The sequence below is a fragment of the Pteronotus mesoamericanus genome, unplaced genomic scaffold (genome assembly GCF_021234165.1).
Source record: "Pteronotus mesoamericanus isolate MK-2021 breed Mesoamerican mustached bat unplaced genomic scaffold, CSHL_Meso_final contig_32, whole genome shotgun sequence".
NCBI classification, from domain to species: Eukaryota; Metazoa; Chordata; class Mammalia; order Chiroptera; family Mormoopidae; genus Pteronotus; species Pteronotus mesoamericanus.
In genome coordinates, this window is record NW_026555134.1 from 6,029,057 (window position 1) to 6,055,256 (window position 26,200).

At 34.5% G+C, this 26,200-nt stretch overlaps 1 protein-coding gene across 1 annotated transcript in view; it reads right to left on the bottom strand.

Moving 5' to 3' along the window:
- GALNTL6 (polypeptide N-acetylgalactosaminyltransferase like 6) overlaps positions 1-25,846 on the bottom strand; it is an 861,777-nt gene extending 835,931 nt beyond the window's left edge. The window contains exon 1 of the mRNA XM_054576052.1: positions 25,709-25,846. Coding sequence (XP_054432027.1) covers positions 25,709-25,846 — 138 coding nt within the window. The remainder of the gene's footprint in view (positions 1-25,708) is intronic.
- Positions 25,847-26,200: the final 354 nt, after the last annotated feature.

The following is a 26,200-nucleotide window of genomic DNA, read 5'->3' on the forward strand; positions in this document are numbered from 1 at the left end:
GTTGCCTAGGCTACTTCTTTACACCTTATAAAGTTGGAAAATATACACACACAAAAATCACACCTATAACTAGTGTTAAACTCATGTTTTAATGAATACATGCACTATTCATAAGTACGTTTATTCATATGATTTATGCCATAAGGTAAAACGTTGGGATATATTTAACTCCATAGCCATGTGTTCAGTATATATTATGTGCATGGCACTGGAAGGAAAGAGCCAAAAACGGAAAACAACAATATTATACTTAGTGTTAAATGCCTTTGTAGCTCTTAGCATAAATATATACATATTGAAATAAAGATAAGAATGATAAATTTAAGGATTATTATAATAAAAACAAAGAAATGCTATCAAAACTATACAAAAAACTGTTGATAATAAAGTAATACCAAAATAGCCCAGTATCTATCTTGAAACTTCAAAGGGAAAAAATGTTCCAAATCTCTGAGAGCAATTTATCAGATATGATTTATGGCAGAGTTTATTTCTAAGTGGGGTATGCAGTACATAATTAATAATACCCTCACGGGCATTTGTTTTTTGCTTGATATTATTTTGAAACAATCTTAAACTTTGGAATACTTGCAAGTACTTTACAATTTTTTCCCCCTGAACCATTTGATAAGTTTCAGACATGATGTCCCATGACCCTGAAGATTGACATTCTTCTACAAAATCACTATAAAATCATCAAAATCAGGACACTAATACTGGTTCATTATCTTTTAAACTACAGGTCCCATCAAATTGCACCAATTATCACCCAAAATATCCTTTATAGATAATCTAGCCTCAAAACCATGCATTGCATTTAGTTATGTTTCTTTATCTCTTTTGGCCTAAATTATGTCTAGACTTTTTGATTTTTACAATGCTGACTCTTCTTAAGATTGTAGGCCAGTAATTTTATGTCATTTTTTATTTCTCTGCTGGTTCATATGTTTCAGTTCAGGTTATGCATCTTTGGCAGAAATACCACAGAAGTGACACTGTGTTCTTCTCACGGCATCCTATCAGCTGGCCCACAGTTTGAATTTGCTTCATTACTGGTGGCCATTTTAATCACTTACTAATTGTGGTGTCTGCCAATTTTCTCCACTCTAGCATTGCTCATTTTTCCCTTTGTAATTATGAAGGCTTTACATACACACAATCACATCTAAATTCATTTTACATTTGTATTACAAAACATGAGTTCACATTGATAGCTTCAGCTCCAACCTTACATCTCAGGATCCATCTAATTGTTTCCCCTTTCCACCTAAACTTCTTCAACGTAGCTTTCCCTTTCCTTAATAAACTTACTTGTTTCCCTTTTATTTAAACAATCTTTCATCATACCCCCAACCTAATATTATTGTGAAAATGTCTCTGTCACCTCACCAAGGTTCAGACAAATCAAGCCAGGCAGTTCCAAGCCGGATGTCCCAGTCACTTGCTTGGGCTCTGACATCCTGTTCCAGGCAGAAATAGGCAGATACCCATGCCACCTTGTTTGGACTACAAGAGCCTGCACCAGGCCATATCCATACCTGGGAGAACATCCGCTTCATGCTGCTTGGGATATAACACCCTGTGCCCAGCTCTAACTCCTCTTATGGGAGCAGGCATCCTTCTCACCCTAGTAGGCCTCTAACACCCCACTTTGCACATTGCTGCTCCTCTCCACCTCAGTGTGATGCCTCCCATACCAGGCCCCGTCAATGCCTCTAGGCCTAAATTGTTTGGGAATTGAAAGAGGAAAGGAAGGAAGGGAGTTCTTATTAGGATTTTAAAGAAAAAACTAATGATGATGTTCTATTTTTGCTCTTTTTTCCCTATAATTTAACCTCAGTCAATTTTAAAGGGATAATACTATACATTAAATAATCAGAGTTCTGGAGTGCTATGATCTAGGTGTGCCCCTTCCTGGTTTTATAATAAAGAATTTATCTGGCTTTAGTTTCCTCTTCCGGGGATGCAGCCTCTAAATTTTTTGACTTTCCCAAGTGATGAGTGCCCTTGTTACTCATGGTGAGCCCTGATAGATTACTAACTAGGTGACTCATGGGCCTTTAGGTAGTTCAAACTAGGGAGATGTCTCAGGATGGCTACTGGTCACACCAGAGAAAACCACCATACGTTTAAAGGCTTTGAGACACATGATAGTAGCCTGACTTTTAAGGAGGGAAAGAGGGGTGTGGGGCTGGAGATTGAGTTCAACCTCATGATTGTGCCCAATGACTCAGTCAATCATTCCTATGCAATGAAATCTCTGGACACCAAGTTTGGGTGAGCTTCCTTAGTAGGTCCTGAAATTCATAGCAAAGTACTAAATATGCATGTCTTTTGGGGCAAATTTCTTAACATTGCATTGTTTTTATAGTAATTGGCTTTACCGATTTAAAATATATAGTATAAATCTATGATTTCTTACAAACTTAATTAAAGGCCATGTTGGAGCTAATATGATTTGTAAGTATCTTTTAGGAACAGAGCCCAGTACATGCTGAGGGGGTGCATATATTGATATAAGACATACAGAGTTGTCTTACAGATTTAGGGCAATAACTCTCAACCCCGAGTACAACTTAGTATGACCTTGGGAGTTAAACAATAAAATGCCATTGACAGCATCCTGCTCCTAGATACACTAAATTGACTGATCTAAGTGAGGCTCTGGACATTGCTGTTATTTAAAAGGTTACCTAGGTGATTGTGATGCACTTACAGGACTGAGAGGCATCGCTCTACAGAAGAATACTTTCTGTAACTCCTATTATATAAGTGCGACTATAGCAAAAGTACCCTTAAGGCTCACACATCACCGCAGTCTATCTCACGATTAGCGACTGAATTTCAAATCCATTATTTTGTAGGCACCATATTCATTCTTTAAGTATATAAATAATTTGGAGGAGCTACAAAGGAAGCAGAAAAGTGGTAAGAACTAGACAGTCAGACCTGTAAAAAAGATATAAAAGTCCAGGAAAATATAGACCTAATAAGAGTCAATAGTACAAAATGAAAGGATAATGAGTTAATGATCTGAAAACTATAAAAAGTGTCTTTTGAAAATTCCATCAAAATTAGAAAGCTTTTATACTGTAATCAAGTGATTATGATACAATTATCTTATGTTTGCATTCCAATTCAACCTCTCTCTGGAATATTAATGTAAAAAAATTTATATAGAATTTGTACTTAATAAAATACTGGACTAGTTGCTTTTATTACAGTATAACCAAGTCCTGTCTATGTTCTAGCAGATGCATTCCATCAACACTATAATTTATGTTGAGGTAAAATTTACATGAATCTCATGTAAATTCTCATGTTATCCAATGGATAAAAGTATAATTTATAAATGAGATCCATTATTAATATATAATCACATATACACACATATATACATAATATAGCACTATGGTTAAATATTAACTAAATTATAAGAGGTATTTGGAAGCTCATAGCTCCATAATATCAAATATTTTATATGAAAATACATAGTATAATTTTTGAAGTCTCCATCTTATTTTTGCAGGAACACAAGTTGAAAACCATGAAAAATTAAACAGCAAATGTGTTTGTGACCTCATAAATGCTTTCTAATTTATCCCTAATCTCTAAGTAATGTGTTTGTCAATTTTTATTTTCCAAAATCTAAGCACAGAGTGAAGATGCTAAGAGGGATATGCAGAATGTTTTTTGTAATCTAGATGGTATCAGTAAGGGGTAAAATTTGGCATTGCCTTTAGTTCTAAAAACTCATTCTCTTTGTTAAACTATGACACAGATATTGCAACTTGAAGTTAAAAGTCCTCTCTGCAATGTTCTCCAGTTGAAATAACTCTACTGCCACACTCTGCAGAAAAATCAGAACAAACAACAAAGCACTACCTCTCCCAGACTCATCAATTTCCTGTATAGACACCAACCCTGAATTTTTTACCAAAACATATCTATCTCACGTCTCTTGTCCTTACCCCCTCTTGCCTGTGCAAACACAAAAGGACACTTTTCATGATTTTCCAGGGAGACATCTTTAAAAGGTACATCTGTACTTTCCAAGCATAGAATTTCCTTCCTTTTCCTAAAATCTATTAACAATCACATATTGTAAACGTGCATAAAATCTAAAATCTATTAACCATTACTTACTGTGTGCTCTCAACAAGTAGATGTAAAAGAAAACCCTACATATCTTCATAATGTTTGCTTCTCTACGAAGGAAGGATTATGGACAGTGCACTAGGGTCTAGTATCCTAAATTTTCCAAGTCAAGCTCAGGATTCAGCATAACATTTCCAAATGACAGAAGTACTAGTGATGCCTAGTTACTAGTTATAACAACACAAGTTGTTACAAGAAAAACTTCGTCAGCCACAGGAAAATTAAGATGCATTAAGCCCATAACACATTGTGTGGTTTGGCCAAATAACTGCTTAATTTCCTCATCTGATTTATGAAACAGCCAGACAAGATTATTTTATCCATTTTGAATTGACAATCAACCACATTTAACAGGTGAAAAAACAATATTTAGTTTAAAATACTTATATGCAGAATGCCCTGGTATGTGAGCATTAATTTTTTGCACTACAGAACCTGCAGATGGAGGTTCTTGCCTCGACGTCAATGTCTGATGATCAGGGTGGTGGCCGCTCAATGCTGGGATGGCTAAGCAACCTCTTAAAGTAACACAGCGGTGAAGTATGCTGTGTCAATGGACTTCTCCTTCCATGGGTGATTTTTCTGTAGCATGCGATACTGTTTGACAGCACTTAACCCAGAGAACTTCTTTCAAAATACGAGTTAACCCTCTCAAGCCTTGCCAATGTTTTATCAACTAAATTTATGTAATTTTCTAAATCCTTTGTTGTCGTTTCAACAATATCCACAGCATATTTACTAGGAGTAGATTCTGTCTCAAAGAAACCACTTTGCTCACCCATAAGAAGCAATTCCTCATCTATAAAAGTTTGATCATACGATTGCAGAAATTCAGTCACATCTTCAGGCACCACTTCTACTTCTAGTTCTCTTATTTCCACCACATCTGTCTTTACTTCCTTCACTGAAGTCTTGAATCCCTCAAAGCCACCCATTAGGGCTGACATCATTTTCTTCCAGACTTCTGTTAATGTTGATATTTATACCATTTTCCATGTAACACAAATGATTTTAATCGTTAATGATTAAAATGGCATATAGAATGGTGAATCCTTTCCAGAGAGTTTTTTATTTACTTTGCCTAAATCCATCAGAGGAATCACTATCTACGATAGCTATATCCTTAAAAAAGGTATTTCTCAAATGATTGGAAAGCCAAATTACTCCTTGATCCACTGGCTGCAGGATGAATGCTATGTTAGCAGGCACACGTTGTGAATAGTGTTGAGTGCCTGGGTGCAATGTCAATGAGAGTTAATATTTTGAAAGAAAAATATATATGCGCGCGCGCGCGTGTGTGTGTGTGTGTGAGAGAGAGAGAGAGAGTGTGTGTAGTCTGTCCAGAAGGTATCCAGCCATGTAACGTGAAAAATAAAGACATTTATTGAAAAAGATACAAAACACGAGAAACATTATATTTAGGACAATGATGCCTCAGTCCCCTTCAAAGTAGGCACCTTGGGACCTCACACAGTTCTCCCAGTTACCATGAGCTATCCCATCATATTTTCCTGAATCTCATTGATGGTCTGAAATCTCTTCCCTTTCAAAGGTGATTTTAGTTTTAGGAAAAGCCAGAAGTCACAGGACACCAAATCTGGGCTGTAAGGGATCTGAGTCACCTGGGTGATTTGATGTTTCACCAAAAAACTCTGCATGAGACATGATGCATGAGCAGGTGCATTGTCGTGATGAAGCTCCCAGTCACCAGGTGCCCAATAGCTGTGACCTTATGAATCATCCCAGTAGTTTCTGTGGAGGAATGTTCAGGCTTAATGCAAAATTGGGTGCAGATCTGTTGCTCCAAAGTGGCTCACTCAGCCATTTTGAATGTGAGGATCACACAGTACACATGCTCCCTCATTGGCGTCATTGTTCATGCATGGGCATTCCAGTCCACTCTTCTTGGCTGCCAGGTGACATCTGTGTTGTGCAAACCATGCTTTGTATATATTAGCAATGCTGGACAATTCCAGACAGACCTTTTACATATGCTTCAACTTAAGTCACCAGCTGTATTAGCCCTTAACAAGGCAGTTAGCATGCCCTTTGAAACTTCTCCTCTCAAGCTATGGAAGTCCTAGATGGCATCTTCTTCCAGTATAAGACTATTTCACCTACATTGGAACTCTGTTCTTTTTTTTTTAATTTTATTTTAATTTATTTTTTCAAATACATTTGTCTCTGTTCTTTACAGTAGCCAACTTCATGAATTAGCTAGATCTGGATAACTTGTTCCAGCTTCTACATGGGTGTGGCTTGTGGTATCCAAAAACAATTACAATATCATCAAGGATTACTCATCACAGATTACCATAACAAATATAATAATGAAAAAGTTTGAAATATTATGAGGATTACCAAAATATGACACAGAGGCACAAAGTGAACAAATGCTGTTAAAAAAAAAAAAAAGGTAGGATTGAGGGTGGGAGGTGGGGGAGGGTGAGAGGGGAGAGTGGTGGTGGGGAAACAGAGACAATTGTACTTCAACAACAATAAAAAAAATTTTAAACAAGTGGTACCCATATACTGCTAAAAGCAGGGTTGCCACAAGCCATCAACCTGTAAAAAAATACAGAATCTGCCAAGCACAATAAAGTGAATACAATAAATCAAGGTAAGCCTGTATTAGTAGTTAATGGCAGAACAGAATTATTTTTTCTCTAATTCTATTTTGTTTTTAGTAACAACAATTTAGTAACAACAAATCCTGGCTAAATGTAATGCATATTTAACAAACTGATCAAATTTGGAATAAGATACTTGAAAACTCTAAGAATCCACTCACAGACGACATTAATTATTAAGCAATAAATATTTTAATGAATGCAACATAAATTTATGAAAAATATGCCACCAGTTAACTGCAATTCAATGAGTCTCTGCTATACAGCATGATAGAAAATTTACAGTGTACTTCTAATCATACAAAAGGAAGACTGGTTTTAATAATACATTCTAGATTTAAAATACTAGTTTTGTGCACTTACCCAGTCCTAATATTGCTCAGTATACTACTACTCAGGCTACATGGAATAGGATTTAGGAATCATCAAGATAACATTTGGGCATCCTGTGTTATTTTACATTGATTACAGTGAGCATTTAGGGCAACCTTAAGTTTTGAAAAAATAGTCCCCAAACCCGTACCTTCATTGATATGTACTGATGTGATGATAAGTGAACTTAAATATTTTGCTTTGGTGATGGTAGGATGCAGAAGCTTATTGCTGTTTATTTTTCTAGAAATACACATATATCAGCCTCAAATATTCACCACAAGCTAGTGGAGAGACCAAGTTACCTTTTATGCTTTATTTTATGACTCTTTCGCCTGGGCCCAAGGTAAAAAAGAATAAAATCATTCTTATTCACTATATCTAAGTGATGTTTTTGATAGTCATGGCTCAGTTTTTTACATTTTCTCAAACTTAATAAACCAGAGAACGGAATGATGTTTCCTAAAATGAGAAATGAAATATTATTCAATCCATCCTCTCAGTGCACTCGCATGTCTATCAGTCCTGACAAGGGCAAAGCCACATATATATGAAAATACATATATATGTATGTAAATGCATATATATTCAATGTCAAACTTGCTGGGAGGAAGCCACAATCTAAAACCAGCCATGAATTAAAAAAAAATTAAGAGGATATATGTAAAATGAAAGAAATACATTGTTTTATACTTATAAATTAATGGGATTATTCTGTCTCACTAAAAAATTGCATCGCAAAAACTATAAAAAGATTGAGAAGACTCTAACAAACATATACAAACTATTATTTTACATTAAAAGGGACAAATATATTATATTTGGATTAAAATGTATTAAAAATTCATTCTTTAAAGATTTCATCAGATCATATATTGTATGAGTAAAATAAAAAATCACAATATTTTCCAAGTGAAAATATCACAAAAATTAGTAAATATATTTGTATGTAAATGAAAGATGGAGAACAGATGAATCATTCAGAGTAAATACTTTACCATAAGAAAAAGATGAAAAAGATGAAATATGTCTCAAAGTATGAGAAATATGGAACTGGAAATAAAGAAACAATGTAAAATTATATTAAAAGTTATAAATAAAAAACCAATAATTTTAGCATTCAAATCAGATAAGTTGCTTAAAATGTATGCATAGTTTCTTATCCATGGGCACGTATTTGTTAGGTGACAGCACCTAGAAATTTATATTTTCACTTTCTAAATATTATGACACCAATGAATGTGTAATAGCATATATTATTTTTGCCCCTTTGTAAGGACATTTTAAAATGGTATTTCAATTAATTAGATGTCATTGTGTGAACAATATTAAAGGAGAAGGTCCCATTTAAACAACTCCTAATATTTCTTCACATCTTTTAAAAGCTGAATATAGCCACTAAACTTCCTTTTATCACAAATCATGTTATTACACTACTGAGATGAACACAATAGCAGCTAAAATGAAGGAAGGTCAAAATTAGGTGAGTAGTCAATAGAAATGTCAGAGAGAAAAGTTCAAAACTCCAAAGCTGACCATAATACTAGTACAAACAGGAGGGAATATAATTAATGTGCTTGGAGTAATTTAGCATCACGAAGAATGTGAAACCATCTCATCAAACATAATGCTATTTAATTATCAGAACAGTAAGACATTTCCCCCAAGACACTGAATTAAATATGCCTCTACAAAATAAAGCTTGTCATATCTTTTTTAGTTTTTATATTTTTTTTTCCCTGATCTCTTTCATTAGTTCTACTCTTGAATTTCCTCCTTTTCTCCCGATTCTTCAAAATCCTTGCTTCATGACCACTGATTAAAATGCACACAGGTAAATCAAGGTAGACTTTTTCAAAAGAAGAAGAGCTGTTCAAAGGAGGACCTGTGCTAGACATTCCAGCTGATAGAAGTTTAAGCTCTGCAGCCCTCAAACTAAAATTAGCCCCTTGAAATACATCAATCTATAATTCCAAAATGAATTATATTATGAATTGTGCTGTTTAGTGCTACCCTGTAGGTTGTATGTAACTCGACCATGAACTTTTTTAATAAATTTGTAAAGTTTTAAAAATAAGCCTCTTCTAAATTATCATAATAGCTACTTGAATGTGGATACATATTGTGTCTAAACATTAAATTGGTGAAAGTTATACTGCAGGTAGTGTTATCATTAGAGAAAGAGTGGATTCAATGATTATTATATTTTGTTCTTTATCTTACAGGTCTTTTGAACATGACTGTCTTCTTTTCATTTAAGTTAACTAGAGTTATACATGTTTTCTATACCATACCCAGACGGCTGCGTGTTTGATGAAATCTCATTGTGATTTCAGTTTCAGAATCAATCTTTTGTGTTAATATATTTACTCTACAAGAGATTGACAGAAAAGAAACACATTAACAGAATCTTAATTCACGAGTATGACTATAGTTTATCTTTTTTATGTGAGTAAAATAATAGTTTACCTTTTTGTAGTCATAGTTTTTTGACAATACCTCTATGATATTTGAACATACACAGAGTTATGCATAGTTATATTTTGTATAGATATAGCAAAACATGAATAAATTCAAAATACAGAAAGTAACATATTTATCACTACTCATTCATTCAAGACATATTTGTTGAGTGCCTACCTTGTGGTCAGGTGATGCTAGGCACTGGAATTAAAAAGTGTAAAAAGATAGACAGTTCTTAACTGCATCGGCTTCCTGAGGCTGTCATAACAAATTACCACAAATTAGGTGGCTTGAAACAACAGAAATGTACTTCCTCATAGTTCTGGAGGCTATGAACCCAAAATCAAGGTGCTGGCAGGGCTGTGTGCTTCTGGAGGCTCCTGGAAAGAATCCTTCCTTGCCTCATCCAGCTTCTGGTGGCTGCTGGCATTCCTTCACTTCCTTTGGCTTGTGACCACATCACTTCAATCTATGCCTCCATCTTCACACTGCATCTCCGTCTTTTGTCTGGGTTGTCTTCCCTTCTGTCCGTCAAACATCTCCTGTGTGTCTCTCACTGGATTTAGGGCCCAACAGGATAATCCAGAATGATTTCTACATTTCAAGACCCTTAATATAATTGCATCTGCAAAAACCCTTTTTCCAAATAAGGTATCATTCACAAGGTCAAGGTATTACTACACAGACATATCTTTGGGAAGGGGGCATCATTCAACTTACTACTGAGTTTAAGAAACTTACTGATAATGGTGAACAAATTACCTAAACACATAGTTAATATACAGACAGATGAATTTCATTATAAGGGAAAAAAAGGTTTTCCTTAGGAAAAATTTAGAGAAGATACCAAAAACAAGCATGGAAGTTCAAAAAATGTTTCCCAGTGAGAACTTGAAGGAAAGCAGAAATTATCCAGTTAAGACTAAAAGTAAAATTTATGCAAAATCCTGGAGGTATAAGAACATGATATTCTCAGGAACCTGAAAGAAGTTCAAAGTGGTTGGAGCTTAGGGAGTATTGGCAGTGAAGTATGAGGAGTTGGACTCAAGGACTGAAAATCCACAAAGACATGAAGGCTAAATAACATGGTACTAAATGTGAATGGGTTAATAATGAGATCAAAGGAAAAATCAAGAGATACCTATGCACCCCAATGCTCATAGCAGCACAATTTACAATAGCCAAGTGCTGGAAGCAACCTAAGTCCCCGTCAATAAATGAGTGAATAAAAAATCTATGGTGCATTTATACAATGCAATATTACACAGCAGAAAGAAAGAGCTACTACCCTTTGTGATAGCATGAATGGAACTGGAGAGCATTATGCTAAGCAAAATAAGCCAAGGGGTGAAAGACAAATACCATATGATCTCACCTGTAAGTTGAACCTAATCAACAAAACAAACAAACAGAAAAATACAACCAGCAATCTTGAAAGAAAACAAAGAACCAACAGTAATGAGAGGGAAGGTGGGAGGGGGCAACAGGGAAAAGAAGGGGAAGGGTCAAGTCAAGGAACATGTATAAAGAACCCATGGACAAAGCCAAAGTGGGGAAGGATTGAGGGTGGGAAGTGGGAGTGGGTGGGACATGGGGAAAGTGGTGTCAGGGAAATGGAAACAAATGTATTTGAACAATAAAAATAAATAAATAAATAAATAAAAAGATACCTGAAACAAGTGAAAATGAGCACATGACAACACAAAATCTATGAAAAAGCAAATGCAGTCCTAAGAGGGAAATTTAGAGCATGACAGGATTATCTCAAGAAACATGAAAAATAAAAAATAAACAATCAAACTTGACACTTAAAGGAACTAGAGAAGAAACAACTAACAGAGCCCAAGTGAGTAGAAGAAAGGAAATAATAAAGATCAGAGCAAAGTAAACAAAATAGAGTCTTAAAAATATAAAAAAAAGCAATGAAACCAAAAGGTGATATTTAGAAAAAATAAACAAGATTGACATACCTTTATCCAGGTTCATCAAGAAAGAGAGAGAGAGAGAGAGAGAGAGAGAGAGAGAGAGAGGACCCAAATAAATAAAGTAGAAAATGAAAGTGGAGAAGTAACAACTGATTCCACAGAAATACAAAGGATTATAAAAATTATTATGAACAACTACATGCCAACAAAGTAGACAATCTAGATGAAATACATAAATTCCCAGAGACATAAATCTTCCAAAACTTACTCAGAAAGAATCAGAAAATCTGAATAAAACAGATTATAACTAATGACACTGAATCAGGAATCAAAAAAACTTCCAGAAAACAAAAGTCATAGAACAGATGGCTTCACAGGTGAATTTTACCCAACATTCCGAGAAGAACTAACACCAATCATTCTCAAGCAATTCCAAAAATTTCAGTAGGAGGGAAGATTCCTAAGCTCACTTTATGAGGCCAACATTATCCTAATTCCAAAACTAGATAAAGACATTACAATGAAAGAAAATTATAGGCTGATATCGCTGATGAACATAGATGATAAAATCCTCAAAAAATATTAACAAACTAGGTCCAACAATACATTAAAAAGATTGTATACTATGATCAAGCAGGATTTATTCTGGGAATGCACCATATTCACAAATCAATAAACATAATACACCACATAAATAACATGAAGAATAAAAATCACATGATTATATCAATAGATGCAGAAAAGTATCTGGTAAAAATCCAGCACCCATTTATGATAAAAAATACTCTCAGCAAAGTGGGGAGAGAGGGAACATACCTCAACATAATAAAAGCCATATATGACAAACCCACAGCTAACATCATACTCAATGGGCAAAAACTACAAGCGTTTTTCTAATGATCAGGAACACGATAGGGATGTCCAGTTTCACCTCTCTTATTTCATATACCACTGGGAGTCCTGGCCACAGCAAGCAGACAAGAAGAAATAACAAAAGGCACCCAAATTGTAAAGGAGGAAGTAATACAGTCATTATTTGCAAATTACATAATACTATATATGGAGGACCCTAAAGATTCCACCAAAAAGCTACTAGAATTTATAGATTCTGTAAAATAGCAGGATACAACATAAATATCCAGGAATTGGTTGAAATTTTTTATACCAATAATGTACTATCAGAAGGAGAAACTAAGAAAACAATACCATTTACAACTGGATCAAAAATAAATAAATAAATAAATAAAACACCTAGGAATCAATTTAACCAAAGATGTAAAAGAACTGTACTTGGAAAATTATAAGACACTGAAAAAAGAAACCGAAGAAGTTACAAGTAAATGGAAGCACATACTGTGTTCTTAGATGGGAAAAATTAACATCATTAAAATGTCCACATTACCCAAAGCAATCTACAGATTAAAAATAATTTCTATCAAGATACCAATGGTTTATTTCACAGACTAGAATAAACATTACAAAAATTTACATTTTTTTGTAAATGTAAATTTTACAAAAATTTACAAAAGCCCCAAAAGACCCCAAATAGCCACATCAATTTTGAGGAGAAAGAAAAAAAAACTTTGAGGAATCTTGCTATCTTGTATCAAACTAAAATACAAGGCTATAGTAATAAAAACAGAATAGTATATAGATCAGTGGAACAGAATACAAAGCCCAGAAATAAACCCATGCCTTTATGCTCAATTAATATTTGAAAAAGTAGGCAAGACATATAATAGGGCAAAGACCCTGTCTTCAATAAATGGTGTTAGGAAAATTGGACAGACATGTGCTAAAAAATCAAATTAGACCGCTTACACCATGCAGAAGAATAAATTTGAAAGGGATTAAAGACTTATAAGACTTGAAACCATAAAAACCCTAGGAGAAAACATAGGCAGTAAAATCTCAAATATTTTTCACGGTAGTATTTTTTTTTTCTGATATATCTCCTCAGGCAAGGGAAACAAAGCGAAAAATAAACAAATGGGAAAACATCAAACTAAAAAGTTTTTGCACAGCAAAGGAAACTATCAACAAAATGAAAAGACAACCCACTGAAAGGGAGAACTTATTTGCTAAGAGGTTAATATCTGAAATTTATAGAGTTCCACAACTCAACACTAAAAATAATCCAATTAAAAAGTGGGCAAAGGACCTGAATAGGCATTTCTCCAGAGAGGGCATATAGATGGCGCATAGACATGAAAAGGTGCTTGATGTCACTAATCATCAGAGGAAAGCAAACTAAAAACACAATGAAATGTATCTTCACACATCAGAATGGCTACCATCAATTAGTCAACAAACAACTGTTAGTGAGGATGTGGAAAAAAGGAGACCCTCTTGTACTGCTGGTAGAAATGTAGACGGTGCAGCCACTATGGAAAACAGAATGGAGTTTCCACAAAAAATTTAAAATGGAACTGCCTTATGACACAGTATTTTGACTTCTGGGAATATATCCTAAGAATCCCAAAACACTGATTTGAAAGAACATATGCTTCCTTATATTCATTACAGTGTTATTTATAATAGTCAAGATTTGGAAGCAGCCCAAATGTCTATCAATCAATGAATGTATTAAAAAAAAAAAGCTGTGGTACATTTACACAATGGCACACTATTCAGCTGTTAAAAAAAAAAAAAAAAGAAGGAAATCTTATCTTTTTTGACAGCATGGATGACCTGGAGAGTATTATGCTAAGTGAAATAAGCTAGTCAGAGAAAGTCAAATACCATATGTTACTTATATCTGGAATCTAATGAACAGAATAAGCTAACAAAACAGAAACAGACTCATAGAAAGAAAGAACAGACTGACAGCTGTTAGAGGGGAGGGGACAGAGAGGCTGGGTAAAAAAAAAAACGGTGAAGGGGTTAAGCAAAAAAAAGAAAGAAAGAAGTAAAGGGAGGGAGGGTGGGAGGGAGGAGAAAATGTACTAGACAGAGACAACGATATGGTGATTACCACAGGGAATGAAGGTAGGGGGAACTAGGAGAGGGTAAAATGAGGATAAATGTTGATTCGTTGATTGAAGGAGGCTTGACTTGGGGTGTGAACACACAGTACAATATGTAGATGATGTATTACAGAAGTGTACACCTGAAACCTATATAATTTTTTTTAACCACTATCACCCCCAATAAATTCAATAAAATTCATTTTAAATCTAAAGAAAAGAAGAGCTTAATACAGTAAAGCCATATTAAAGAATTTAAACTTCAGTCTAAATATGCAGGAGGCCAATGAATAGGTTTAGGGAGGGTAGCGGGCTGTTTCCATGGGGCACTAAAACAATCAGTTCTGGCTGCTGTGAGGGTGGAGTGAAGAGCAAGGCTGGAGGCAGGAGCAGCAATGTGAGGGTCTGCCACACTGTTTATGCTGGTCCCAACTAGGCGAGAAACAAGGGGGATTCAATAGAAATGGATGAATTCAAGAGAGATGTTTTAGGAAGAACTGCTACTCCTTACCTGTCCATTGAATTTTAGTGTAAAGATAATGAAGGTCCGTCCAACTATGATGAACACCCAAGAGATGACAGCGTACTTCATTAAGATAAGAAACACAAAAGAAGGACAGGTATAGGGAGTGGAAGAGAAAGATGAATTTCACTTTAGATATTTAAAGTTTAAATTATCTGTTTCTAGCTTTCAGACTGGTATGTAGATCAGAGGCTCAGAGGGAAATTTGGGTTAGACACACTGATTTGGGAGCCATTGACTGAAATGGGATAGCTGAAATTATCAGGGGCTGTATGAGATGCCCCAGTGGAGCGCACAGAACAGGGAGGAATTGTACAGACCTCTGGGGAACATTCCATTCTAAGAAAAAGGACAGAAGTAGGAGTCTATAAAGAACACTGTAAATGTGTTTGTGTAGGGTGGTAGGAGAGATTGGCAGGTGGGAGAGGAGAATTAAAATATGAGTTTGCACAGTCTGAATCACTCCGACTTTACCTGTTTCAGCCTTCTTTCCTGCTTTCCAAAGCAACCTTTTCAAACTTAAGTTTCCTGACAGATCACCTCTTAGCCTCAGACAAAGAAGATTGTCTCAAGTAAGATCAGGTGCTCAGTGAAATTCTGTAAAGTAATAGGACTAATGAGAAGTGCTTGGGGAATGAACTGACAAAAGATTACTGGTCACAACTGGTCAGAGTAGCAGTTAAGGCAGACGAGAGGAGCTGGATTCAGCCCAAGTGGGTGGAAGTGGAAAGTGAAGAATCGGGTGCATCAAGTTTGGTGATTAAGAGAAGGAGGGAGGCAGGGAAGTGGCACAAGGGCAGTGTGGCACTGATGACATTTTATTGTTTGCTTTGCTCTCTTTTATCCATACCTCTTCAATAATGGGAGAAACCTGAGTGAGTTAAAATACTGGTTTGAAGGATGGACTAGAAAGCAAAAGACTGATAATAAATAAATGAGAAGGAAAAAATCAATATGTAAAAATAGTTGTGTTCACAGTCTGGATAGAAGTGCCATATTTGTCTTGAAGACAAGAGACATTTTTCCATGGTAACAGGAGGCAAACAGAGAAGTGGTCAGTAAATGTAGGTACTTTTTTTTCCCCCGATTTTTATGGCATGAAGTCTTGGCCCTCCCAATATGAAAATTCTACACTCTCAATGAGGAATGAGGCCAGGCTATCTGCTGAGCTTGATTGGAGAGGTGGTAACAAGAGAGATTTGAGAAGAGAAGGTTGGAAAAAAGCAGCTTTGGAAAACACACCTGAAAAGCTAAATAGAAAATCATAGAATGATTTTTTTTTTTTTACTGGTAGTTTTGGCTTCACTGTGCCAGATTTTACTTTTAACTTAAAAAAGATTTTTTCCCCTTCAGAAGACAAAACTAAGCAATATTTATTTTCTGATTGCATAATATAAAATAAGATGGAAGCTCCCAGTATTACAAACAAAACAATAGCAACAAAGACCAACAGCAGAAGCCTTGAGTTTTTCATATCACATTCCAATAACTGGAAATGAGTTTAGATTCAACAGAAACATTTTTACAATGCAAAAGACTAAAGTATTTAAAATGTTTCAAGTATTTTATCCATTCATAGGGTTAATAATGGATCAAATCAATCCCTATGTGAAACTTATCTTTAATAAAAATCTCAAAGGAAAAGAGGGGAAAAGAAGACTGAGCAGGAAAAAGGGAACAGGGGTTAAAGTGATAGACGAGCTTCTATTTCTAGCCTTCCTTGAATATTAACCCCTTGGCCTCCTTGATGCTTATTGTTCCTTCTACATTTCGCATAGTGTTAGAACTCAATGTTTTTGCCTCAGAATACTAAGGATTTTGCAGAAAATGTACTTCCTTCAGCTCAGGAAAGAGAAGATGAAAGTTTCTCCAGGAACTAAGAAGGGGGACAATCCAATTACATAGTTATTAATCTGACACCCCTCTGTTCGGCTATTAAAAAATAAATAAAATTCAAGAAGCTAGGGAAGTTTTCCAAGCCTTTTATGCATATTGGCTTATTTAACCATTACATCAACTCAATGAAGTAGACACTGATTTTATACCCATTTAGAAATAGTAAATCTGAGACACATAGTTGATCAGTAACTTGCCCAGAATCACTCAGCAAATAATAGAACTGGAACTAAAAATAGGCATCCTGGGTGAGTATTTCCTTTTATCATTATTATTTCATTTCTTGTCTTGCTATGGTCTAGGGTACTTCCAATGCAGTTTACCATACAGTAAATGATACATAGTCCAAAATTTAAATATTGGTAGAATTATCACTATATGATCTTGAAAACTTTTGGAAAAAAAACTCTTTGCTTTTGCAATATAAGATAGTAATATTACTTCTATGGTGATTTCCTGTGACTACTTAAGAACAGCTTGACATGCAGTCTGGTACATGGAAAAAAACAATTAAAAGTATTACCTTAACTTTATTAGTATATTGTCTTTTATTACTTTTTTCTTATTGTTTTATCATGATTGTATTACCTTTATTATCCTTATAATATCTTAAATTATTGGCAACTTAATACTGCTTTCTCCTTATTCTTGTAATAATTATTGTCCCCTCATCCCACTACGTATACCTAATAAATTTGCATTTCCTTTGATCTGTGTATCTATTTGGTCATTTTCTAAATTTACTTTGACAGATACATTGTCATGTTATTGACCATGTAGCCACATATGAAATGCCACATGCTTCTTGACATTTCCATTCACTATTACAGTCTTCAATCCTTAGTATAGGATTATATATACCATGAAAAACATGTAATCACCTATCTATCATCTACATATGTATTATATCCACAACATCTCTATATTGGTTCATACTTTACAGAACATTTCACAAATGTTTAATTACCTTTCCAAATTAGTAAGATAATTGCATAGAGAAAACTTCTCTCTGCCAGGAGGCACTCAAAACATTAAATTTACCTTTTCATAACTTCTTCTATTCCCCCTTCCTCACTTATCTTCATTTCAATAGGGACTGGCAGCTCATCCTGTTCGGGCTTCTTTGTCTCCTACCAACCAGGACCCCACATACAGCTGTTTATGTCAATACTGATCCCACCAATGCCTCGTAACTCTCTTAAAATATAAAATATTTTAGTTATATATTTAGTCTTACCAGTTAATTTTTTTTACAGTTTTGTTTACCCCTCTACAACTGAATGTAGCTACAATCAAGGGAGTACCTGGGACTAATTAGCAAACCCATTGACCTTTTGAAAGTCGTCACTTGTCTTAATGGTGGCTGTTAACACTCCTTATCATGTTCTCTTTTTATGAATCCTGAGTGTGTTGACTCAGATTTTGTCCTTGTGCCTTTTACATGTACCTTATCATGTTAAAATTGACAACCTGTCAAGGATTGGACCAAAAATTACAAAAAAAGCCCTTTTATTTTCCTAGACCCCATTTATTTGTTTATTCAACAGTCTTCCCTTCCATATTTAATACATCAATCACAATGAATATTATATTCATTGTTCTGCTGTGCTGCCGTGGACATTGCCTTGCAAATAGTGCTATCTGTAAATATTTATTAAACAAGCACTAATTGCCTTGCTAAAGACAAGTATTGCTTATACATGTATATGTTAAATATAATAATAATCTGTATCCATTAACCCCAATACATTGTTGGACATACTAAGCATTTAGCCCCCACTTTAACACTACAGAAAAGTATTATCATCTCCATTTGACTTAAGAGAAAACTGATCTGGGAAGGATCAATGACTTGCTAAATAAATGACACAAAGTGCTAAGTGCTGGAACCAAATCTGAATCCTGATAATTTGATTCCAGAACATACACACTTACATACTAAAAGAGAGAAAGAAAGCATAGAAACTCTGATATTTCTCTTCTAATTGAGTTCAGTTGAATTCTCTTGCTGGGGAGACATGCCAAAAATAAGAAATAAGAAAAGCCCAATTCATTCAACCTTCATGGCAGCCCTGACAATTTGGCCATTTTTAACATGATAAAAAATTTCAAAGTGATTTATAATAAAAGGCACTGTTTCTAGTTTCCTAGATTTTATGTAATGACCTAACACTGCATGAGTATTTAAATATTTGAAATACATTCAAAGTCAGCCTTCTCAGGCCTCACTGGGACACAGTGACACCTTGTAACAAAGAACTGATAGACACTTGCTGGTAGTCTATGGCAACCACAACTGTATTGATCATATTACCAGATAACAGTGGCTTAATCTATTTATAATCTGTGCAACTCCAACAGGCTAAATCCTTAATGTAATTCTCACATTTGCTAAATAGATGGAAGTACTTCTAGAGACTGACGCGTTTTCTTTATCTCTCTCTGTCCTTTCCTAGAATTATATTAATAACATTTAAATGATGCTTCAAACTCGATTGACAAACAGGCTTTTATGAATTTAAAGCAATGGAAAAAGCAAGAAGTTATAAAAGTAAGAAAAAATTGTAGAAAATGAAACAGTTGGGTGGATTTATGTTTCTTTATAAATGAGACCATGTGCATGGATGTATGTATGTGAGCATGTGTGTTGGTAGATGAGTATGTGCAATGAATACATTTATCTTGAGAGTACTACTAATCCAGTCCACCTTTTTCTTCTCACCGCACTGGGAGTAGAAATGCTGGAGAAAACAGTCATGATTAAACTTTTACTCTAAATATAACTTTATTTTTTCTCCTTTTTCTGGCCACCTAGTTGCAGGTTGGTAGTGACAGACAGCAGCATATGAGTGAGGGATAGCGGTAGTAAGCATGTCCTAAATGTTTATGTATGTCCTAGGTCTTCTTTTCAACCATTAAATAAACCCAGTATGTGTGTGTATGTATGTATGTATGTGTGTGTATTTTATATATGTTATATATATATGTATATGTATATATATTTGTGCCTCCAAAAGTACATATTCTCAGTGGCACACATGTTTTGTTGTTGTTCACTCAAGCATTACAAATCCATATTGAGATCATTTAGGAATTGTAAGCTTTATGGTGTGATAGACAGAGGTCATAAGGACAGCAAGTCTCTAATCTAGTTTATGAGTATCTTTATCTTTACTGTCATCTTCAGAACCTCCCGCTTCTTTGTACATTTGCACCTTTGATTCCATAAGGGTATTTTTGTAAACATATACGTAAATATGAAGGGGAGGGAAGAACAACGTGAACATGCCCAATGGTTTTAAGAGTCGAAGCCCCCAGTACCCACCTCTTCATCATGAGCAACTCAAGCAAATGAGAAGGCAGAGTGACTGCTGGACAGAACATAACCAAGCCTGATACTTTATGCTACGCACATTACATAGTCTCTTTTCCTTCCTTTCATTATTATTCCCTCCTTTAAAGCAATTCTTGAAGAACCTTAACTGACTTTCATCTGTAGAACGTGTTACAAGGGGAGTCACAGTAGAAAACTTCCATAAATGGTGTCATTGTTACCTCTAACCAAACCTAAAGCTACCAAACAAAACTCCATTCTCTTCGCTACACCACTTGAATTGTTTGAACTTTCTCACCCTTTTCCTTATATATTCCACCCTTGATTTGCTTTCTTTTACAGAAAACACACACACACACACACACACACACACACAAACACAGAGGAGGTTAATTGATTCAGCACAGCTTGTGCAACCCTGAAATGAGCAGGGAGGGAAAAAACTATCTTATTTTTTACCAGATTTTGAATGAAAGACTATGTTTCACACTGTCTCCCATGGGACAAGGTGATGAACTGATCATGTTTCGATCTACAAGGTCACGGCAAATAATTAAGACGCGTGTTGCAGTCATCTGTATGGCATCATCCTGTAACAAGTCAGAATGGATTTTCCATAAATTCAAGAAAAGGTCCTTAAAACCCTAATTTAAAATCTACATCTTTGCTAATTAAGAACAATATGGCTTAAATTAATGCATCATTTCACATCTAGGGTATTGATAATCTACAATCCTAAGTACAGGAAGAGAGAAAATCTTAATTTTTTCTCCTGTCCTTAGCTCTTCCAATATCTAAGGTGTTTGCTAAAAAAGATACTCAGACACACCCTACAGCTTTAGTGCTCACCATGACAAAGGAAAGCATGTTTGCTTACACTGGGTACCAATCATCTGATGTCTTCCCATCCTAAAACAAGTTTAAATTACCACCACCCCAAAAAAGTTCTTAGCCAAAACAAAGAATCCCCCTAAAGTAGAGCTAATGTTAGAAGAGTTGAACAAAGATGCTGAGAAAATTCTATCAGGAATTTTATACACACACACACACACACACACAAATATCCATAAGAATATACATATATGTATATATACATATACATATATGTATACATATATGGTATACATATATGTATATTCTTATGGATATGACTAAATGTGGATCTGACTAAAAACAATACATTATCTCACAATGTTTCTAATATCCAAGGTGTGATCTCAGGACTTTATGTACCTTCTTATGAGGCAGGCCTCATTAGTCCTATTTAATAAACAAAAATTCTGATGTACAAAGACATAAGAAGGTGCTACAATTTAATTTTTTTACTCCTCATCTGAGGCCATTTTTTTTCACTGCTTTTAGAGAGAAGGAGAGGGAGGAAGAGAGAGAAAGAAACATCAGCTGGTTGCCTCCCATACACACCCACACCAGGGACTGAGCCCTCAATGTGGGCGTGTGTCCTGACCCAGGAATCAAACTGCAGCCCTTTGGTTACAGGATTGATGCTCCAACTAACTGAGCCACACCAGGTGGAAGGTTCTACAATTAAAAAGGGACTTGAGTGTCTACTTTTTGTTTGTTTTTTAATGTGGTAAAAAATCCAGGCCAAACATATTTCTAGTATCATTCTGTACAATTCTGAAAATGTCTGGTATGAAATTCTCAGATTTTCATCCTAGTTTTAATATCAAATATTGCAAAAACCTCTGCGTACTATGAATATTCTGAATTATTTCTACAACTCATATTATTTGCAACTTAGTTGCTCAACTATTTTACAGCTACGTTTTCATCAATCCTTTCAATGTATTCAAACAAAGAGTTTGGAGGAATTTTTATTTACTTATGTTTGCATAAATGATTAGGAAGAGATGTATAATAATAGAGGATGAAGTAGATTTGCTCTAAAATATAGCTTTTTTCTATTAATTATAATAATGCACAGCTTAAAGATCTAAATACATAACTTTATTCAATGGCAGCTAAAACCAAAGAATAGCTATTCAAAATTTTTTAATGAAATTAAGAATTATTATACAATAATCACACAGTAATCATCCTCAGCTAAATATTATATTCTTTATCAATAAATTCTTTTTACATATATGTATATATTTCTAAACAACATAAGGGAGATAATTATATCATGCTGATGAAAATGTGGCAAAATTAATTCAACTGAAAATAACATATGACAATTATGATTGATGATTTGTAACATCTAAACAAGAACTATAAAATATTTTTATATTTTTAGAAAACCATGCAAATTTCAAAAGCTTAATATTTATCTCAGTAACTTTATTATAGTCTTGCGGAGACCAAACAATAACAAACACCTTTAATTATTGCATGATTAAAACTATTTTTTCCATCCTTTTTTTGGTTGTATAAAAAAATTTTAAATACATAATTTGGGAATTTTAATTTCATATTTTTCTTTTTTGTATACTAGGAGGGGCAAATGTTTAAACATTATGAGACTTACAAGTATTACTTTTAATGTAAAATAATAGTAAATACAAATAATTAACTTGTAATAATATAAAAGACTTGAGAAATTTATCAAATACTAAACAACCTGAAAATTAATACACAGTTTTGATCAATTTTTTGTTTTACCTCCCTTTAATTTACCTCAGATAAACTAAACTGTTATGTAAATTACTATTTACATAATAAATACCCTTCTAATAGCAAGATAGACAAACTATTAGTGATGTGCTCTGATAAAATACACATTAAAGTATTTTAAAGTATTAGCCATTCTACAATTTTGAATTTTTACAAGTTAAAATATTTCCCTAAAACCCACTGTAATAATAAATACATAAAGCAGTGGAAGTTTTCACCTCCTGTGAGCACTGCCATGTCACAAGTAAAGCCACAACTGCTGTTTTACACAAAACTGCTGTGAAAACAGCCTTCTCATTTGGACACGTGACTTGTTTTGAAGAGCTTCCGTACTTACTGTTTTCAATGCCCCAATCAGCACATAATCCTTAACCTTAGCATTTTACAACTTGGTGATAGACATAGTAAAATATGGCCTTTGAAGGAAATTTAGCAGTTAACCAAAAAAATAGTTTTAACATAAATTTGCTAAATTTAATTAATACATTACCCAGTAGTCAAATCATATGCTTCAGTTGAAAACCTTTGTATTTAGCTGACTTACTCACATTGAAATATAGATACATTAGCACACTGTAACATCACAACATTAAGCATGTTTAATTCATCACTGCAAGCCACTTTTTATTTTGTCAATTGCACATGTGTGTTTGTGTGTGTGTGTGTAACACTTAGCTGTTATTTATCTGGTAGTTGTATAATGATGTCAACATACTCTAATTTTCTTTCAAATTATATTTAGTAGTATAATAAAACCAATAAGAGCTTACATTTCCCTGTTTTACAATGAATTCTGTCTTTCAATAAGTGCTTAATTTCAACTTTTTTAACTTTATTTTGTACCTATAAAAAAGCATTAATTTTAAAACCATTATTTAGGCTAAAAATACTAAACTACGTGATTGATATTCATTTTATGACATTTTACTACTATCTTTATTCTTGGTTACAAAACTGTTACACAGGATTAGTAAACTGGAATGTCACAAGATACTCATCTTGTTACTTACTCTACAGCATATGGAATGTGGAGATAGAGCTCATTCTCTTGCCACTCCATGCCTTTTATACCCATTAACTAATTATCGGATATTAACTATAATTTTCTGGAAACAAGAAAACCATTTTTGAAGATTATGACGATGAGTCAGAGTTGATTTGCTATATTTTGTATTTTTATGCCATTGGAAATACAAATTTCTCATTAAGGGTCAAAATCAATAGAGCCAGTATGAAATTGTAAAGATCTCATTAATAATATTAATTAGTGTTTAATGTTAACTATGCCAGCAAATATTTCAGATGGTTGCTAATCGAATGAGCAAAATTCAAGAAAAAAGTCATTTTCTGTTTGTTATTTTATTGATATTGGGATGGAAACTTTACATAATAGTGTATTAACTACTAATGTTAATAATGTTAATGTTCATATCAAGGGTTGGAGAAATAAGTGATCTAAATAGAGAAAAAAGTTTAACATCCACAGTGCCCAGGTCCTTTTTTCTCCCATCGGAACGAGAGAACAGAATATACTTTAAATCAAAGTTATGTCCCTATTAGAGAGGATGATAGCAATCAACAACTAAATACAAATATGTCAGCATTTTCCCTCAAAATTCCAATCCACCAAAAATCCATAAGCAACTAGCTAGCTTTAAAGTTTAGCAACTGATAATGATTATTTGTCATAATGGTAAAGCAGATTACTTCCATATATTTCACAACTAACCACTCACAGTGTAAAAAGAAATTAAACTTTGTTACATAGAAGAACAAATGTTTCATTGTCATTACTTTATATTGCTGTTGTCCACACATGGACAACGTAAGCCCTTCCTATGTGGAAGGTACATAGTGTACATGGGTGATGACCCTTGGAATTAAGAATATTAATATCCCAAGGTGATGCACAGGAATAAGTGAAAAAGTGTTATATCAGTATCATGAAGAAGGCTGCATTCTATTGTTAAAAGTTTAATTACAGAAGCTGTTTTATTATCAATAAACAAGGAATTCAACAATATTTAATTTCATCGAGATTTTGTGCAGGATGTTTTTCATTATTGCTCACTAAGGAAGATAGTTATTTTGATCCACGTTAAATCCTGAGCGATACACATACTAATGGATTGCATACTAAGTAAAAAGAAAACATGCCATACTACATGGTGTTTCCAATTCGAAGGAAAGCTTTTAACAACAAACTGTTATCACCAGACTGTGAAACTGAACGGACATGCTTGATGACTCTGCCTGTATACCCCAACATACCACCTTAGCAACAGGAGAGAAGAAACAGACTTTAAGTTTCTACAGGATAAAAAGCTGTTGCTAAGCAAAAATAACAACCAAAAATATAGAAAACTGTAGATTGTTGTTTTTTTTTTGATAACTAGTTCACTCTTTCACAAGTTTAATTATTTAATCTGCCCAATTCAATAAACATACCCAAAGCAGATAAAAGGCAAAAGCAAATCTCTGTGATAAACTTGTGTCAAACCTACTCCCACATCCCACAAATAAACTGTTACCTTTTACCCAGCTCAAGACCAGCTGTGAAAGATTATCTTTTCTTCTTGACCTCTCTTACCCTCCTTTTGCTAGTTTATTTTACATTTCATTCTGTCATTGACTGCGATCTTAAAACAACTACTTGCTTAAACCCCAGAGTCTCCAGAGTCTTGCAGTGTCAGTTCTGTAAAGACTTGGGAGCAAACCCAAGCCTATCCCCCACCTGCTTCCTGTGTCCCTAGGGGCGTCGCATGCCTTACCAGTTTTCCTGCGATCTTTCTCTGGGTGGTACTTACCTGCTGCTCCCCAGGCTCCGTAGATTTCACCAGATGCTTATCCTTGTACAGAGACCAGAGGCCAATGTTGGGCAGGAATATTAAAGCCACCATGAATAACAAAGTCATCTGCAGAAATCTCTTCTGTTTCCTCTTCATTGCAAATTATAACAGGTACGAAAAGTTAAAGGAGATGGTTCCCTGACTGCTTCTTGTGTTTAATGCCAAAGTCCTTTCCTCTCCCCTGTGAAGCACCAGAAACTGAGGAGAAGCTAAAAACTTTTGTTGCGTGCTCAGCACCAATCTGCACGGTTCAGAGGGAGTGGGGCATCTGCAGAACAAACACACAGTTACTTTCCCCCCAGAAAACTATGACGAAGGCAGTATCTATTGGCTTAGAAGTAAATGACTTGACTGAGGCAATCATTAAGTCTATTGACCTCCATGAATACAAAGCAATGGGGTAAATATAATTGTTTTATAGACCAATCCTAAATTGTAAAAAGTCAATGG